This window comes from Paramormyrops kingsleyae, chromosome 9 (assembly GCF_048594095.1).
Source record: "Paramormyrops kingsleyae isolate MSU_618 chromosome 9, PKINGS_0.4, whole genome shotgun sequence".
In the NCBI taxonomy this organism is placed as follows: Eukaryota; Metazoa; Chordata; class Actinopteri; order Osteoglossiformes; family Mormyridae; genus Paramormyrops; species Paramormyrops kingsleyae.
Window position 1 is genome coordinate 29,117,826 of NC_132805.1, and position 18,498 is coordinate 29,136,323.

At 44.2% G+C, this 18,498-nt stretch overlaps 1 protein-coding gene and 1 long non-coding RNA gene across 2 annotated transcripts; one reads left to right on the plus strand and one right to left on the minus strand.

Annotated features, from left to right (window-relative positions):
* Positions 1 to 716: 716 nt before the first annotated feature.
* scxb (scleraxis bHLH transcription factor b) lies at positions 717 to 6,351 on the plus strand. Its single transcript, XM_023814642.2, has 2 exons — positions 717 to 1,527; positions 5,367 to 6,351. The coding sequence occupies exons 1-2, from the start codon at positions 1,027 to 1,029 to the stop codon at positions 5,403 to 5,405; spliced, it is 540 nt and encodes a 179-aa protein (XP_023670410.1). The 5' UTR covers positions 717 to 1,026; the 3' UTR covers positions 5,406 to 6,351.
* Positions 6,352 to 10,772: 4,421 nt separating this feature from the next.
* On the minus strand, positions 10,773 to 12,498 carry LOC140592522 (uncharacterized). Its single transcript, XR_011992835.1, has 2 exons — positions 11,901 to 12,498; positions 10,773 to 11,762 (listed from the first exon to the last, which is right to left on the minus strand). It is a non-coding gene; the product is annotated as an uncharacterized lncRNA (long non-coding RNA).
* Between the last annotated feature and the right edge of the window lie 6,000 nt (positions 12,499 to 18,498).

Sequence of the window (18,498 nt, forward strand, 5' to 3'; positions counted from 1 at the left end):
CTGACATTCTCACCTGTCCGCAAGGCTCTGACCCACCACCCCGCAGCCGTGTCGCTTTCCAGCTTGTTGCTCTCCCCGCTCAGCCGACCCGCGCCTTTCGCGTTTCCCGCATTGCACGGCCAGTTATAGCGCCGCGGCTTATGAACTGCGCGCGAGCCGCGGTGATCTACACGCGCCCAGTGAGATCCGCTTTCTGCTCACTTCCTGCCATCCAGTGCTGCCATGATCGCTGAGATCGCTTGCTCTCGCCAAATCACATCAAACATCGGCGTAACAAGGAGACATACGTCCACCACTGACGTCATGAGTTTTTAACAATAAAATCTGAACAGTCAAAAGCATTTCCATACATTCATATTTCAAGGGATAAGGAGTCTGGAGTTTGTCGGCTGAAAAATCTTTTAAAGAATCATAGAGTGTTGCCATTTAAACCCTATAAATTGAACAAATGGGCCTTTGGGAAGAGACCACGGTGCGCGTCGCCCCGTCCTGGGTGACGAGTCCATCAACAGAATGTATTCCACACATCTGCTTCCATTAGAGAAGCGAGCAGCCCTGTGTTGTGGGACAACCCCCCCACCACCACCACCTCACTCAGCGAGTCAGCCCGGGAGGACTGAGTGAATGGGGGGGGTTGGGGGGGGAAGGGGGCGGGGCCTCACACAAGACATTCCCACTGGCTATAAAGCTGCACCAAACTGAAACTGTGAGGCAGAGACCACACGTGGGTCCATAGCAGGAAAAGCAGATGGTGGGATGAGGGGGAGCTCAGGCCCAGGTATCCTGTCGGGGGGGCTTTGAGGAGCCGCCACCATCTCCCACAGCTGGACAGATTTTTCCAAAAACCTGGAATCATGTCCTACGGATTTGTACTGAATTTCCAGGGGTAGGTGGGAGGCATGCTGGCATTTCTGAGGGATGGCGAGCACTAGCCGGTATGCATGAGCGAGACGGGGCCGCACGCACACGTCCTATGAATAACGAGAAGTGAAAGAGGACAAAAGGCGAGAGCAAGGCTTAGGGACAATGTCCTCGGCGATGGTGCGCACTGTTTCCAGCAGGATCCTCTACTCGGAGGTCAGAATGCCGTCAGAGGACGAGGAGATGGGCAGCGAGAGCTCGGGTTCGGAAGAGAGGCCGCTCCACCTGGACGGCACCGAGGGTGGTTGGAAGAGCCAGCCGGGGGGCATGGCACTGCCCCCGGTGGTGGAGGTGCAGCAGCGCAACGTGGCCAACGCACGAGAGCGGGATCGCACCAACAGTGTCAACTCGGCCTTCAGCGCCCTGCGCACCCTCATCCCCACGGAGCCGGCCGATCGCAAGCTATCCAAGATCGAGACACTGCGCCTGGCGTCCAGCTACATCTCGCACCTGGGCAACGTGCTGCTGGTGGGCGATGCCTGCAGAGATGGGCAGCCCTGCCACAGCACCTCCGCCTACTACCGGAACGTTCCAGCCGGCCGCTACGCAGAGAACCCACAGCCTAAGCAGATCTGCACCTTCTGCCTCAGCAACCAGAGGAAGATGGTGAGTGCATGGGCAGCCATCAACCACACACTCACACACACATAAACATAGACTGACACACACACTCAGACAGACACACACTCACACACATAAACACAGACTGACACACATACTCAGACAGACACACACTCACACACACATAAACACAAACACACAGACTGACACATAAACTCACACATAGACAAACACACAAACTGCTTCACTCACACACACGCAGACACACATGTACAAACACACCCCACTACACTTGCAGGATGTGCCTCTCACTTTTCTGAGGCTTCCATACATTTTCTAACACACCAATCAGTGGGGTATGAGGTCTCAGTGAGGCTACACATAAGATGAGATAATGCCAGTTCACTCACAATGAAAACCGAACTGGCTTTTCGGCAGAGACTGAAATTTCATACTCGAAACTGTGTGAAAATGCATAACCTAAAGTAAGTCGCCAAGCAGAAGCAGCACCACGTACCGAGAGGTTTACACTTGGCTATGTCAATATCTCGGTACTTACAGGGCTAATCAATTAAAGATTATTGATATACACAAAGCAAACAGAAAGAAAAGATTTGTGAAGGAAATTCAGGTAAGACTTTTGGTTTAAAATCTTTAAATTTAGTTTTAAAGTGTGAAAAAAAGTAAAAAGAAAAAAAGATACCTGTTTCAGAAATGCCACTGGCAGGACAGGGTCTGGAGATGGGACCAGCCAACTCTGTGAGGCTTCCAGGGATACTAAAAACATCTGTCTTTTCCCAGAAGTACCTGTGAGTCTTCCTGAGCAATTTACTGCACCCACTGCACCTCTACTGATCTAAGGAAGCCTCCTGCCTTCTCATTATTAATGCTGTAATTGTAATACCAGTCAGGCACCTTTACATATTTGGTACACATTATTGTATATTTGTGTATTGATTTATATTTTCAGAACTACGAATTCTTGTTAATGTATGTCACACAGCTCTCTACAAATGAATGCAAGTCAGAAATTAAACTCTGATGGGCATTCAAGTTTGAAGGGCATACTTTTAAAGAATTTTGTTATATAAATCTAGAGAATTATTCACTAATAATGAAATATGTTCCATTCAATACCCAACTTAAAACTCATGTGATGCGTCAGCTATAACAAAGACCAAACTAATCATTCATCAAGTGTATATATACCAATATACCAGGCCTATATTTAAAAATAACAGACACTTAAGTAACAAAGTAAGTAAATAACATATTTTTATTTAAGCAAATGAAGAAAACGAATCAGATTATTTGGACTTTTCTGAGTCATGAATTCGGTAAGAATAGGGTTTTGTCTTGATGGCATTTAGAAAACTTTAGTCATGTGGCAGAAATAGTGATTAATAAAGAGGAATAACACGTTGGCTTAAAACGAAATGGCTGCAATTATTTTAGTTTGTAATCAATTTTATGCTACCTTGAAACGTTAAGCTTTTAACTACATTAAACTGTTTTAAATATTTCATATTTAGTATTTAACAACTGGAAAAAATGCATTGTACGACGGTGAGGTTACACTGATATTAAATGTTTTACAACATAGTAATGACACATGCAGGAGGAATTAAAGCAGAAAACGCGCGCTTTCACTAATGTACTGAAATTCGCCAATAATGATATGAGTAAAATAGAATCAAAAGCCATCAGCTATAATTCACTTTGATCATGCCTATTAAAGTCCAGCACTAAAAATGAAAATAAAACAGAGCTCAAAAAAGATTATAATTATAACTGCAGACGTTAAAATAACACCTAAAATGCGTATGTGACCCAGGGAGCGCGAGCCGCCCTCGGCCGCGCGAGCTTCATCACCGCGCGCCGTCTTGTCATGTCCCATAATTCATTTCGGCTTCCAGCGGTACACATCTGGCACGGGGCTGCATTTTTCTTGGACCAAGCGTGGCACACGCCTTTTTATTTTTTTAAAATTAATACCCGAGTTAAACGACTTAAGCTTATAAGTAACACATTTCCAGCCCTTGAATATTCCTTGCTTTTAAGCGCATGATGAAATCAGCTGAAATTTTACAGTTAGCGCCTAAAATTGACAATTTAGAAAAATACACTGAAACCACACTTCCCATTAATCGTCCATAATGTGAAAAGAGTTAAGCCATTTGGTCCAATAAAAAGTCCTTGATTTTTCCTTTTGAGTTTCGTTAAATTTAATTTGCTTTTTTATTATTATTATTCAGTAACCTACACTCAGCAGAGTATGTTTCCTGACATAGTTGTAAATAGCCTTAGTAAACACTTTGAAAGTATATATATCTAAAAATCAATTAATGGAACTGCAACCAAAAAGGGAATCTGTAAAAATCACAAGCATATGTACCAAGTAGGCTATAGCTACTGAGTTCCAGCGACATGAAAAGTTTCTTCATATATAAAGATAGCTGCTTATAGAGAATATACTCCCCTGATCGAGTCAAGCTTGTCCTTAATATTTTCCTCTTTAGCCATGCGTTTGCTGTGACTGTAACACAGTAACTCACGTTACAGTATAACAGTGAGCCAATCTTAACTCGTTCGTGACTGTTATTACTTTTCAATACCAAAGTGACAACTAATGGAACTGAATGATAATAAATGAATATCGCTAAATCTGTTTTAAATAAAATTGCTTAAATTCCCGAATACTCGCAAAATAAAAAGCTTTGAAATTAAAATGATAAAAATTGTAATGAAAATAAGTACAAACTAACGCATATTTTTAAAAACTATAAAATGATTTGGTCCATTTTGTTATGGTGGCCATTGTAGATGTATCTGTTAAACCCCGGAGCGATTTCGTTCAGGTATATACGATATATAGTGAATGACAGCTTGAGCCGAAATCACACATCGCTCAAGTGCGCCCAGGACTCATATTTATTCTACATCATGATGATAAATTGAGCTCTGAAGTGATGGTTAATAACCCAAACAGATGTGTCTTCAGAAAGGGTAAGATTACAAGTCTAACAATCCGCAGCCCGTCCCAGCAGGGGAAACTGGCAAGCGCAATCACTTAACAAGCTGCCAAATTTACCCGTCTGGCGGCAAAAAAACTGAAATACTGGTGTTAAAGTAAAATCTCTTTTTGTTAGATGGGGTGTGGAAAATAAGATGTATCTCTGGGAGTTGTTGAAGTATTTTAAAGCTTAATTTCTGTATGAGTGTAATAATCATTTAACAATATTCTTGTCTCTGTCTTAATTGAATCTATATGCATTATATATGTGTATACTTGTTTTTAAATAGTAATTTATTTTAGCTTTAAAACTTATATATATTGTGATATTTTACGTGAATATTTCCACAGAGGTTAATTACGTGCGTGATTTAATTTACACTGTAATTAATATTTTTTATTTCAAGAATCTTGCATGTAACAGTTGACCAGATAGACGACTGCATGTGACGTGGCACCAAGCGTAAAACCCAGCCTGCCTCGTGCAGCGGAGCTGACCAAACAATGACATTCCAATTACGCGGCTTCTCAGCAGAGCAAATGACAGTAATGCAAGCCAGGTGTGTCACTGAGCCTGGAAAGGTGAGAACGGAAAGGCTGAGACTCACTGATCCCGCAGCCTGCTTCCTGCCCTGGAAATATCGTCCCATTCTGCGACATAAAGAAAATGGAATCATCCGGCAGTTCAAGGCTTGGGCTTCGCCCACGTGCTAGGATAACCAAACTGATACATTTGCCCAGGATGCGTGTATTTTTAAAATCAGATTATTTATATTTGTGGATAGAAACGTAGGGAACAGTTGTTTATCTGAACTGGCAGGTCAAATTGATAACCAAATTTGATTTTGTTTTGTTTTGTTTTTTAATGCAGAACAAAGGCAGAGACAGAAAATCAACTTTAAGAAGTTAATCAAAGAGGGACACTGAGGATCTGCACCATTTCTTTAAAGAACATCAAATACATGGAACATCCACTTGGCTGCGTGTGGTTCTATGAATATGTTCCAGGTGTCTGATTCCTCATGGGCCACAAAGGACACCTTTTCTTGCTGACTGCCTTTTGTCTGATGCCTTCATGAGTTTTTCCTAAAAAGGTCCTCATCTGACACTGGGCTTTGTCTGCTTGGTCCAACGCTCTGAGTTGCGGGGACTCCTTCTCCAGCACCTTGGAAATAAACCTGAAGACTGGATTACCCGCCCCCCCCCCCCCTCTCTTGTGAAAGGAAACAGGCATCCTCCCACAGAAGGAAAACCCTGAACCCATGTGCTCCCATGAGCCCCTGCTTGCTGGGGTGGGGGATGGGGGAGTGTGTTATGGGGGGGCCTTTAAAGCACCTCCCACCCACAGGTGCTCTCTCCATGAGCGTGCTGGACCTTATTTCTGTTCTTCACCTTTGATTCTGAGCAGCAAACGTACAGTTAACACTGAAAAATACAAAGGCCGTAAAGCGTGTGCAGTTATTGATTTGTTGAGGGGGGGTGCTGGTTGATGAATTTTTTTACTGACGGGGAGGCTGGGTTATGGATCCTGACAAGGAAGATGAGGGGCAGAGGGGCAGTGGGGAAGTACAACACCCCCCCCCCACACACACACGCACACACATACCCCCAAGCCCGGCTTGTCCAGCTGTGACTCCTCCTTTGGTCCCTCTTTTCTCTGGTATCACTCCCCCCTTTCAGATACTCTGCACAATAATCCCACCTTTCCACAGAAAGTAACAGTCACCTGCTGGCTGTTTTGTCTGAACACAAACAGCTCTGGACAAAATAGAGATCAAGAGATGTTCAGTTCCACTCATTTCTCAATCTATGGGTATGTGTCTGTGTTAAAAATACATTTTTTTTGTTAACTCCAACCTGACTCTTCTGTTTCCCATTAGCAACAACCTTCTTCCTTGCTTTGTGGGACTTCAATCCTGCTTCTAGGGGCCTGTCATGAATTGTCCTAGCAGTGCACTTCACACCTGCACTCAATGTTTCCCATTCCTTTTCAAGGTCACTTGATGTCATCCTCATATTCATGAGAACCTGTCAGATAAGTTAATGGTCATCTCTGACATTAGAAAGCCGCTTCCGCCCTTTACCTGGCTGGTTTCTGGTCATTCCCAGTGTCTCCTGCTTCACCTTACTATACTGCTGTCTTACAAATTTTCAGCCTGGAAGCACACTGTGTAACCTTCTGCCGGAAGAACCAGGATTAAACCAGGATTTAACAATGCAGATTTTTCAGAATTATGGAGGGGTTTCTTAATTTTTCCAGAGCTGTATGTCAGAGAGTTTAGAGGGCAGTATTAGGCTAAGGCTTTAGCAAATGGCTAACACAAGCCCCCAGGCCCTAAGCCCCATAGACCGTAGACTCTTACATCAAACAGGAAAATAGCAATAAATAAATTAGCACCTATTCACTTACCCCATCTTCCTCTGCATGGCAGACAGGCAGGTGAGAGCAACCTTGGCAGCAAAGAGCAGTGGCACCAATGGAGCTCTGGGTTAAGGGGCTTGTTGAAGGGCCCACAGATATGACTACTCTGGTGAAGCCAGGCTTGACCCAGCGACCTTCCAGTCAGACACAGAGGCTTAGCGCCCCCCCCGCCGAGATGTTAATTCTCATTCTTTTCCATCCATTATAAGTGATTAATTTGGGGTGTTGTGGTCCTTTTGGGAAAAAATGCAATTCCAGGCTTCTGCAATGTAGAGAAAAAGCACAGCTGTCTGTCATATTAGCTACATGCGCTGCTGTGTTATGCGGCGCCCGACAGCCGTCTCTCTGGTCATCAGCAGCTGCGTCGTCAGCCAAAGCACCACATGGGGTCCGGGCAGCCAGACCCGAAACCCGCCGGAGAGAGTGAGCGAAAAGCACAGTGCATAAGATGGACAAAAAAGCACGAAGTAACACAGCAGTGCTATGAACACCATTGATATATTTTGCTAACAGGATTCTGCCAGCTGTTGTCCTCTTTACTTTTCAGCGCTCATTCTTTTTATTGATATTACCATCCTGCTGCTCTATTCGCTCATGCACTTGCATGACTGATGGCAGCCTCCCTTTCATAAAATGCCTTGGTGACATTTTTCTGAAAGTGAGCACGGTCAGGAGTTGCTGACGGGCCTGAGGGAGAGAGGGAGGGAGGGTTGTAACATTCAGAGTAACACTGAGAGAGAAATAACAGTAACATTCAGAGTAACACTGACAGCGAAATGACAGTAACATTCAGAGTAACACTGACAGCGAAATGACAGTAACATTCAGAGTAACATTGAGAGCGAAATGACAGTAACATTCAGAGTAACATTATGAGCGAAATGACAGTAACATTCAGAGTAACATTGAGAGCGAAATGACAGTAACATTCAGAGTAACATTCAGAGTAACATTGAGAGCGAAATGACAGTAACATTCAGAGTAACATTGAGAGCGAAATGACAGTAACATTCAGAGTAACATTCAGAGTAACATTGAGAGCGAAATGACAGTAACATTCAGAGTAACATTGAGAGCGAAATGACAGTAACATTTAGAACATTCTAGCTCACAGCGCAATGCGGTGGATGCTTGTTCTAGTGGACTCGTTCGGGATACAGTGAATCATCTATGCACCTGCGATGGCTCCGATAACAACAGTACTGTCTGGTAGCTTCTCCGTAAGCTTTTATGAAAGCCGGCGTACAGTTTTATTTATACCGCACTTGGGTTTTACTGAAGCAAATCATTCTAAGTTTATTCTACACAAGCCTATGACAGCCCCTGAGACTATTTGCAGAAAATAACATTTATCTGAATTGTTATTCATAAGGCCCAGTAGAAAAGGGAATATATGAGATTTATAACAGATGTAATATTACACATCATTTCTTTCACAGGTTGAAAAGAGTAATTAGTTGAACAAGTAGATGGTAAATGAAAGGAGACGACCATGGGAGTGCTGAGGCTTCCTCATCAGACTTTTTACTTATTTTTCCCAGAAACAGCCATACATTAGTGTTTGGACCTGTGAGCTGAAACCTCACAGCTCTGAAGTACAGAGCTGCTGTTGCAAATTAGACACCAAGTGGTCTAGACAGCTACTTTCCTCCGGACACTGAAGGGGGGGGGCTTCTGCACTGCCGCTCTGTCCATCCCCAGCCCCCAGGGGGCCTAGCGGTTAGAGAGCTGCCATACGCATGACAGCCCCCAGCCCCTCTTGGCTCCGATCGTCAGGCCTCTGGCAGGGGGGAGTACTGGGGGGGGCAGAGCAATGCAAAGACCGGACGAGGGGAAGTCCTAAAATTACAGCTATGGAACAACAGGTGGCTGTTTTGGCAGGGGGCCCCCTCTCCCCCGCGTCGCCACACCTGCAAGCGTCCCTCTCACTGCACCATGGGCTGTTTGCACACCCCCACCACGGAGGCCCAGGCTCTGCCAGCACACCAGCACGGACATTTAACTTGGAAGAGAAGTTTTCCCTTTGAGAGACACTAAATACCATTTCCTGCCTAACATACTTTTTCCTCTGGACCAGGTAATGTTTATCATCTTGATTTTTAAAGAACAGTGCTATCTGGAACAGCTACAAAATTGCATAACCCATCCCCCCCCCCCCCCCCACTGCCCCTCAAAACATATGAGCCCTACAGCATCTTTGTGGAGGTGAGAGACGGCCAAAAAAATGCCAGTTTGACAGGAATGCAATCTCCTGACCCAGCTGACAGGTGGGTTTGACCTCTCTGGAGCTCCTTGCAGGCACTAATGCAGCTCAATAATGAAGAACAGCCAATGCCAAAGTGCAGGTTCTCCTCGCTGCACACTAATGCAGCATATTAATGAACTACAGCAGATGCCAAAGTGCAGGTTCTGCTCACAGCACTCTAATGAAACACATTAATGAAGCACTGTAGAGGCCAAAGTGCAGGTTCTCCTCGCGGCACACTAATGCAGCACATTAATGAAGCACAGCAGAGGCCAAAGTGCAGGTTCTCCTCGCTGCACACTAATGCAGCACATTAATGAAGCACAGCAGAGGCCAAAGTGCAGGTTCTCCTCGCGGCACACTAATTCAGCATATTAATGAACTACAGCAGATGCCAAAGTGCAGGTTCTGCTCACAGCACTCTAATGAAACACATTAATGAAGCACTGTAGAGGCCAAAGTGCAGGTTCTCCTCGCGGCACACTAATGCAGCACATTAATGAAGCACAGCAGAGGCCAAAGTGCAGGTTCTGCTCACAGCACTCTAATGAAACACATTAATGAAGCACTGTAGAGGCCAAAGTGCAGGTTCTCCTCGCGGCACACTAATGCAGCACATTAATGAAGCACAGCAGAGGCCAAAGTGCAGGTTCTCCTCGCTGCACACTAATGCAGCACATTAATGAAGCACTGCATAGGCCAAAGTGCAGGTTCTCCTCGCGGCACACTAATTCAGCATATTAATGAACTACAGCAGATGCCAAAGTGCAGGTTCTCCTCACAGCACTCTAATGAAACACATTAATGAAGCACTGTAGAGGCCAAAGTGCAGGTTCTCCTCGCGGCACACTAATGCAGCACATTAATGAAGCACTGCAGAGGCCAAAGTGCAGGTTCTCCTCGTGGCACACTAATGCAGCATGTTCATGAAGTACAGCAGAGGCCAAAGTGCAGGTTCTCATGGAAGGATGCGTCTTATTTTGTCCAGCGAGGGGAATCTTACGGTGTTGTATTTTTCTGTGAAATTTTCAAGGGTCAAATACAAACATTTCCACCATAAACATCTCTAGACACAGTCCAATTCAAGCAGTAAAATCACTTTAAATGGGTCCTGAAAATCATCTTTAGCCTTTAATTTGCATCCAGAGCCGGCAGTGAATATGGTGAATACTCCCAGCACAAAGAAAGCAGACTTCCGCAAAAGTCACCCGGGTTAACTTTTGCATGTTATTTTTTAAATACGTGGTTATAGAAGAAACAAAATCGATCAGAAGTCAAGAAGCTGCCAAGGCAGCATATGTGCAGTGCATCAGGCCTCAGTGTCCTGCAGTATCCAGGGCAGAGACAGACTTTTGGGAGCAGGTGCTGAGGCGATCGGGAAGGAATTCGGCAGCGATGGCGCTTTAGCACTCTGTGGGGGAGAGCAGAGCTGGCGGGAGACCCTTCCGTCTCGCTCATCTTGCCGGTATCACATTCTCTTCATCCCCGCTTCTCCTCGAGGATTGAAATGTGCTCAGCTTGCGTTAAGCATTGGTGCAGATTACCATCGAGGCAGACCCTGGATCTGCTGGCCTGGAGTCTCTGTTTTTAACACAAGATATGGTAGGCGATTCGTGTTCATCCACTTAGCATATTTTTATTAAATACTCATCGAGTGAAAGCTGTAGAACTAAGCTTCTGTCAGAGATATTAAGCAATGTCGTAAGTATTTCTCCAAACTGCTTTCCTGCCCTGATACTAAATCTACCACTATATCTATGAAAAGGAAAAGTAAGAGCTGATTATTTTAAAATATACAAGCTGTACAAATAAAAAAAAAATACACCAGGATAAATTTCACATCAATATGTTTTTATGAGCAAACGACTGTGAACATCCATCCACCTATTTTCTGTGACTGCTTGTCCTACTTGGGACAACTGTGACAAATGAATCAAAATAAGAAAGCAACAAACATGAAACGCAAGTTCTTAAAACTAAATAAAAAGTTATCTAAACCACACAATAAAAGCACAATTGCAGCAGTTGGATGAAACATCCTCCATGTTGCACACAAAGCCAGAACAGCACACAGTGCACATGGACAAACGAGTCTGAGGGTCTCCATGTCCTCCTCACCATGTTCTCTTCTCCATGTTCTCTTGACCATTGCCTCTTCTCCATGTTCTCCTCTTCTCCATGTCCCCTTCTCCTCGTCCCCCTCTCCATGTTCTTCCCCATGTCCTCCTCCCCATGTTCTCCTCCACTCCATGTCGCCCTGTTTGTGTCTTCTTCCCCATGTTCTCCACTTCGTGTCCATTTCCCCATGTTCCCCTCTCCATATTTTCCTCTATTCCATCCTCTCCATGTTCTCCTCTACATGTCCTCATCCCCATGTCCTCCTGTCCAATTTCTCCTCCACTCTATGTTCTCCTCCTGTCCATGTACTCATGTCCATGTTCTCCTACGGTCGTGGCTGGTGGGAAAGGTAAGGCAGCACTCCCTTTTACCAGGGAGCTGAGGAGTTTAATGAATGGCTTGTCAGGGAATTAAAAGTACGACAGTAAATTCCCATGGAGCCATGTACTGTATAGACAGTTTTTTCCTCTGGTCCAGAAAACCTGTATGAAACATATTACTTCAGGAGTTATTAAAAATGTTAGTTACATAAAATATTTCACAGTAGGCATTTTATGCACTTTTGCCTGAAAATATGTGCTTTATTAATAATAAAAGCACTTTAAATATGAAAAACGTACCTTTCATTTCAAACACTCTGCTGCAGTGTCATTGCCTCGACTTAATTAGCTGAACTGATTACTAGCCACACGTGTTCCATAGCTGTTTAAGCTGCTCTGCCCGCTTCCTCAGTGCGAGTTATTTGTTGAGCAATTTCTGTCTTATGTGTCATACCTTGATCTTTCGCCCCTCTCCAGTTCCTGAGTTCTACTCTCCTAACATTCTTTGGACTTCCTGCGTGTCCTCACCATCCTCCTCTTGTGCATTTGTAGGACTGATTCCCCTGGCTATCGATTGCTTCGCTCCCATGACTCCGGCCGAGATTCCTGCCTGCACTCACTGTTCACTGGATCCCCTAATAAACTCCCCACTTTCTGCATTTGGGTCTCCCAGCTTCTGTTCTCGCATACAGTAGGACAGATAAACACAGCTTAGAGAAGCAAAGACAGGGGATTCAGGCATGTCCAGCCCTCCCTGAAGTTACTACGTTCCCCTGCCGCGCTCTCAGCCTGTGTGGCCCCCAGTCTGTGAGTCCCTATATGGTCTTTCGCTGGGAAGTTACCGATTTAAGAAGAAAAAAAAAAGTTACTAGTCCCTTTAATTGGGATCACTTCATATTTTGATTATAGTGACACCTTCTTGAATGAATAAATAACCCCCCCCCCCCCGCCCCCAGCAAACTCCTAATTTCCCAAGAGGAAACGTGACGCAAAGAGAGACGAAAGGCAACGGTGGAGAGAGCGGAAGAGCTGAGGGCACCTAAGTGCGCTTAAACATTTCCGCAGACTCTGCTCGTAAAACTCTTCAGAAATTATCATTCTTTTATTTGACTTTTAGACTTTATTTTACTCGACTTAAAAAAAATAACATGGCTCCTTTGCACCTGAGGACCCTGAAAGCCATCATAGATTCCTTGAGCTTAAAAAGCATGAGCTAACGAGTTCTGATCGCTGAAAGAGCTTTTCCTCCTCAGGGCCACGTCCTTGCAGCCGACCGCAGAGGCGACGGCACGCAGCCGGCAGATGAAAAGAAGGAGAACGGCCAAGCTCCCCGGAGGCCCGGCAGCTGAGAGGCTGACCCCAGCACGGCCTGTCCTTTTTGATTGGGCTTCAGTTTTAATGTCGGGGCTTAAAAAGGGGGGTAGGGTCGTCCACTCGCCATCAGGCTCAGCCTTTAATAAAAACAGCATAGGCTCGCAGTCCTGCTTGCGGTCCCACTAGCTCCCGTCTCCCTCTGAGAGTCTGGGCACGAGAGCATCTGCGGAAACGGAGAAAATCCCCGCTTTTATTGCCCTCAGTGAGCACTGGAAAAGTGAGACCACAGCACATCCCCATCTGGAGCACATCAGCTACAACACCTGGAGAGACCCCAATTAGAAAATTTAACATGGGGATTATGCAAAAAAAAATCTCAAAGGCCAGCTTCCAGATCGCTGCTGTTTTTATTAAGCTTAAGCAGTTTTCCAATAAGGGATTATGAAACGCCTTAACTCCCGTTAAATACCTTGCTTTGGAAGATAAACAGATGGTCTGCTTTGCATTCACTCGTTACCACATTTTGAGAAGAGTAAGGAAAAGACGCAATGATTAGCTGGACGACCAAAGGCCAAGAATGCTGAATGATGATGTAAACAGTACAAAGTAATGGCAAAACCAAAATGTATGTGCTTTGTGATGGATGCCACCTAGCTGAGTGTCTCGACAGTCTGACCAGGAGGAAAACTGCCCTGGTATCCATCCATCTTCCAGTCGCTTACCCTGGTCAGGGTTGGGGGGGCTGGAGCCAATCCCAGGCAGCACAGGGCACAAAGCTGGGCCGGGACTGGATACTATTCGCTAAAGAAGTATTTTTCTTGCTACGTTTTTGGCAACGTGAACTACATCTGGTTCTCTTCTGGCTGTTTACATACTTATCCATCACATTTTCACTCATGTAAACAATAAATATCATTGCGGCAGGGCACATTATGTTACATATTGTGTATTTCTGTTAAGAAAAAAAATATGTACAGATATTTTTAAGAATAGATGAAAAAGAAAAATGTCACATGACCGAAACAGGAAAAGGTGTTCTTACGCTTTTGCTTCCACGATGAAGGAAATGATACCGATTCACAGAATCACTTGAGGAAGTGTGTCTGTAGACACCAAATCTGGGAAAGAAATTTGCACAGTTCTGGGAAAATGCTGCCAGCTCCAGCCGCTAGGTCATCTGGGGTTTCTGGGTTCAACCTGCAGCGGCATAACAGAAACGCTACAGCAGACTGGCCAGATGCAGTGTAAGGCGGGTTTGAGTATGACAGTGTGGCTCTGTGAGTTAGGGGTCTGTGGTTGGAAGGTTATGGGTTTGAATCACCATTGCGCCATTGAGAAAGACCCTTAACTACAAAAACTTCCCCAGAAGTACTAGGGAAAGATGACTGACCCTGTGCACCGAGCCCAAGCTTTGCTCGAAGAGTAAGATGATATCAGTCAAGTTAATTTATATAGAACATTTAAACATGACAATAGTTAATCCAAAATGCTATACACTTTAACAGACCCAAGTGCAATTTAATAAAAGATGGAATATAAAAGTAATCAAACATAATAAGATAAAAAAAACAAATAATGATATAAAGATGTCAACAACAATACAAATTAAAACAAAAAACATATTAAGAATTAAAACATCAAGCAGACCCAAATGCTGAAGAGTAGAAATGAGTTTTAAGCCAAAAAAGTGGTAACAGGGAGACTGACTATACCACAATTTCCACAGGCAAAAGCTAAGAAATTCCTATGTGCCTGTAGAAATTTATTACAAGTTTGAAACAAGTGCTGAAATTGTAAACTATGAAAATACTGTGACCAGACAATTCGTGTCAGGGAGGACACTTTGAGCTGGGACAGGACTGCTAAACTGCCATTTCAATTAAAAGGACCCGGGTTTCACTTGAGCGCTGAGTTCTTGCTGTGTGCTGATTGGTCAGTCTCCTATAATCATGCACGTCTCAATAACGTTAATGTGACACAGCTGAATGAGTCTTTCAATCAAGGAAACAAACCAGTCAAAGCACAAGAACAACTATTTAGCCAAGCACAGGAGCCTTACAGAATTTAAGTAGTTTGTAAAGAGTGAAGTAGCCTAATGAAAACCAATGTGCTTCTATACGCTGGTCACATTTTCACATAAATAGGAATTTACTGGTTCAGAGTTCCTTTCATGCACTCGATTAAACTGGTTTACAGATAAAGGAACACTGCCCTCCAAAGGCATTTTTGTGAACTACATCCAGAAACTTTGGAGCTAGGAATTTAATTTCTATTCAGTTAACATAAGAACATAAGAACATAAGAAATTTACAAACGAGAGGAGGCCATTCGGCCCATCAAGCTCGTTTGGGGAGAACTTAGCTAATAGCTCAGAGTTGTTAAAATCTTATCTAGCTCTGATTTAAAGGAACCCATGGTTTTAGCTTCCACTACAGTAGCAGGAAGACTATTCCATACTCTGACTACACGCTGTGTAAAGAAGTGCTTCCTCAAATTTGTTTTAAAATGTTCTCCTGCTAATTTCCACTTATGGCCACGAGTTCTAGTATTTAGACTAATATTGAAATAGTCATTTGGCTGAACGGCATCCAGACCCGTTAGAATCTTATAGACCTGAATCATATCCCCCCTTAGTCTCCTTTGCTCAAGGCTGAACAGATTCAGTTCCGCTAACCTCTCCTCGTAAGACATTCCTCTAAGACCAGGAATCATTCTCGTAGCTCTTCGTTGCACCTTTTCTAAGGCAGCAATGTCCTTCTTGAGGTATGGTGACCAAACCTGCACACAGTATTCTAGGTGGGGTCTTACCAAGGAATTATATAAGTGTAACATCACCTCCCTTGACTTAAACTCCACACATCTAGAGATATAACCCAACATTCTGTTCGCCTTTTTTATTGCTTCCCCACATTGGCGAGAGTGGGACATGGAAGCATCAACATACATACCGAGATCTTTCTCGTAATCAGCTACCTTTATTTCAGTGGAACCCATAAAATATCTGTACTGTATATTTCTGCTCCCTGCATGTGTCCATAGTGAACATAGGAAACAAAATAGTAGGATAACTGCACAGTGTATTTGGCGATAAAATGTGGCCTGAGCTGAGGGTTTGCTCAGGTGTCTTTGACATCAGTGTTGGACAACAGCTGTCATGTTTCAGCAAGCGAATCACTTCAGATTCCCTGCAGGGCATTTCAGGGTTAACGACCGGGGGGGGGGGGGCTCCCTAGTGGGACACCGGTCTGTGTTCATTCGTAGGTCCCCCCCCCCCCCTTCTGCCGGATTCTTCCAGGAAGTGTGGAGGCCGTGAAAACAGCGGTGTTTGCCACCTTTCAAATCATACATTTGTGTGGGGCCCCCTGTTGGCTATAAACAGTAACTACATTAAGGGGCCCCAAAATAACCTCTTCAGTTGGGCCCCAGAAACAACAACTATGCTCCCTGCCTGAGAATCCAAACCCAGTTTCCTCTCTGTCAAGTGGCTTAGAGAGCTGGGTTCCTCTCCGTCTCTGTGGTAATACCTGCTATAGCTGAACCTTCACTATCAGTGTTGCACACGTGTCACTCTACTCTTGGAAACTCCCAATAAGTCCAGCAGTAGGGAGGAGGTAACAGGTGATTCTGGACTGAGAGAAAGTGTGGGGCAAACACAGGGCAACTTGGTTTAGCGAAAGCAAAAACTCAGCCTCATCTCGAATGGTGTGCTATCAACAAGAACAATCTGCAATATCATTAGTGCAGATTTATTGCTTCTCAGTTTCTGCTATTACATAAAATGCAAATAAGGAAAAATTCAGTAAGCGAAACAGAGCGCTTGTTCGATGAAGATATAGAGTCAGATTTATAATGCTTTCATTGTTCTGGAGGGAATGGCTTAAGATTATAGACTGCATGGCACACAACTACACGAACAGACAAAATCAGACACTACACAGTATTCATACAACAATTTATGTATTTTTTTGACAATAAGTACAGTAAATATTGTACAAAAAAGACATAAACAGATATTGATAGGAATAGAATAGATATTATTGCACATGTGCGCTAAGTGGTTCACTGGCTGTACAGTCTGACGGCTTTCGGAAGGAATGACTTCCTGAGGTGCTCAGTGAAGCATTTATTGTTGAGCAATCTTTCCCTGAATCTGCTCTTCTGTCCAACCGCAACATACACTGCATCTTTTGTCATTTTCCACCTTTTAATTTCTCTCAGAGGAATCCCTCTCTTTAGAGCACTACCTAATTCCACTGGGTCCATAACAGTAGAAAACACAAATAGAAGAGCACTTAACCATCATGGATCTAAGCTAACTTTATGTGGGAGGAAACCTTGGCAGAAGTGACACAAACTGAAGAACGTCAAACCTAAAACATTTGTGGGAAAATAAGGATCGAAATATCACTGTTTTCTCCATAGATCCAATTGAAAGTTTCCACTTTTCCCAGAAATTTTAGCCATGACCCATCGTATGCATAGCCAATCGACTGTCTCAAAAGCTCTTATGCTCAATGTGCCATAAAGAGGCACACATCTTCCAGATGCAGAGATGGGGCCCTGTTACATTCATTTCCCATGAAGGTAGCCACCTGTTGCATATTTTAATTGCGATGTCCAGCAGCATTTCTCAGCCTTACACAATCGTCGTTGCAGAGCAAATCCTGGGAGCCAGGAGTATTTTACTAGCAAGTGCTTTGGGACAAAAGTGACTAAATTAATGAATATTGGATGGCGGTTGGGTGGAGGAAGATAGTTTGAGGACGTACACCTGAGAAAACACTGAATACTAGTACAGGTCATCGTTGACTTACAATTGACTGGTCGTAAGTCGATTTGGTCGTAAGTCGGCCCCTTATTTTATATGCAAAAATTATCATATGTACAGTATACTGTATAATAAAATGATATCATGTTCTTAGTTCATTGCTGCCGGCAGTTGGAGCAGAAACGCTCCAGAATACGCTCACGCTGGGCAGCACTCGCACTGCCAGATGCAACGCAGTCGCGGCCACATATTTGCAGTCTCGGAACAGTTGTAAAGTTCATCAGACTAAGTCGTATAGGTCGTAGGTCGATGACGACCTGTACAGACCGAGCTGGACGGTGGACTCATAGTCACCTTCTCTGCTTTCCAACGTCCTCCTTACTGCAAATGATATGTGCCGGTCCCGCGGTGGGGAGAGGCTGATGCTCTCAGACATGACGATGACACCCACCACCATGTGACTCACTGCTGACCCCTCCCTCCTCAAATACTGGTATTCTCCATTATCATTAACGGTTTCTTCTTTGTGACTTTTTCATCCTTCCTTTACAACTTTTTTTTTTTCCATATGATCAAATCAGTCAACAGTAGTAGATGTTTTTATCAAAAGAAAAACATATTTTTGAGAAAATAGGCTCAAACAGGCCCTAGAGCAACGGCGCTTTCAAACCAGTGACCTTCCAGTCACAGGTAAAGCATCACAACCAGTTTGACCACTCAATGGCCCCATGACGCCTTGCATGCAATCAGTGAAGTGCAACAATAGACTATTTATACAGTCTGCCACTCAGAGCCCGCCCCAGAGCACTGAGGAAG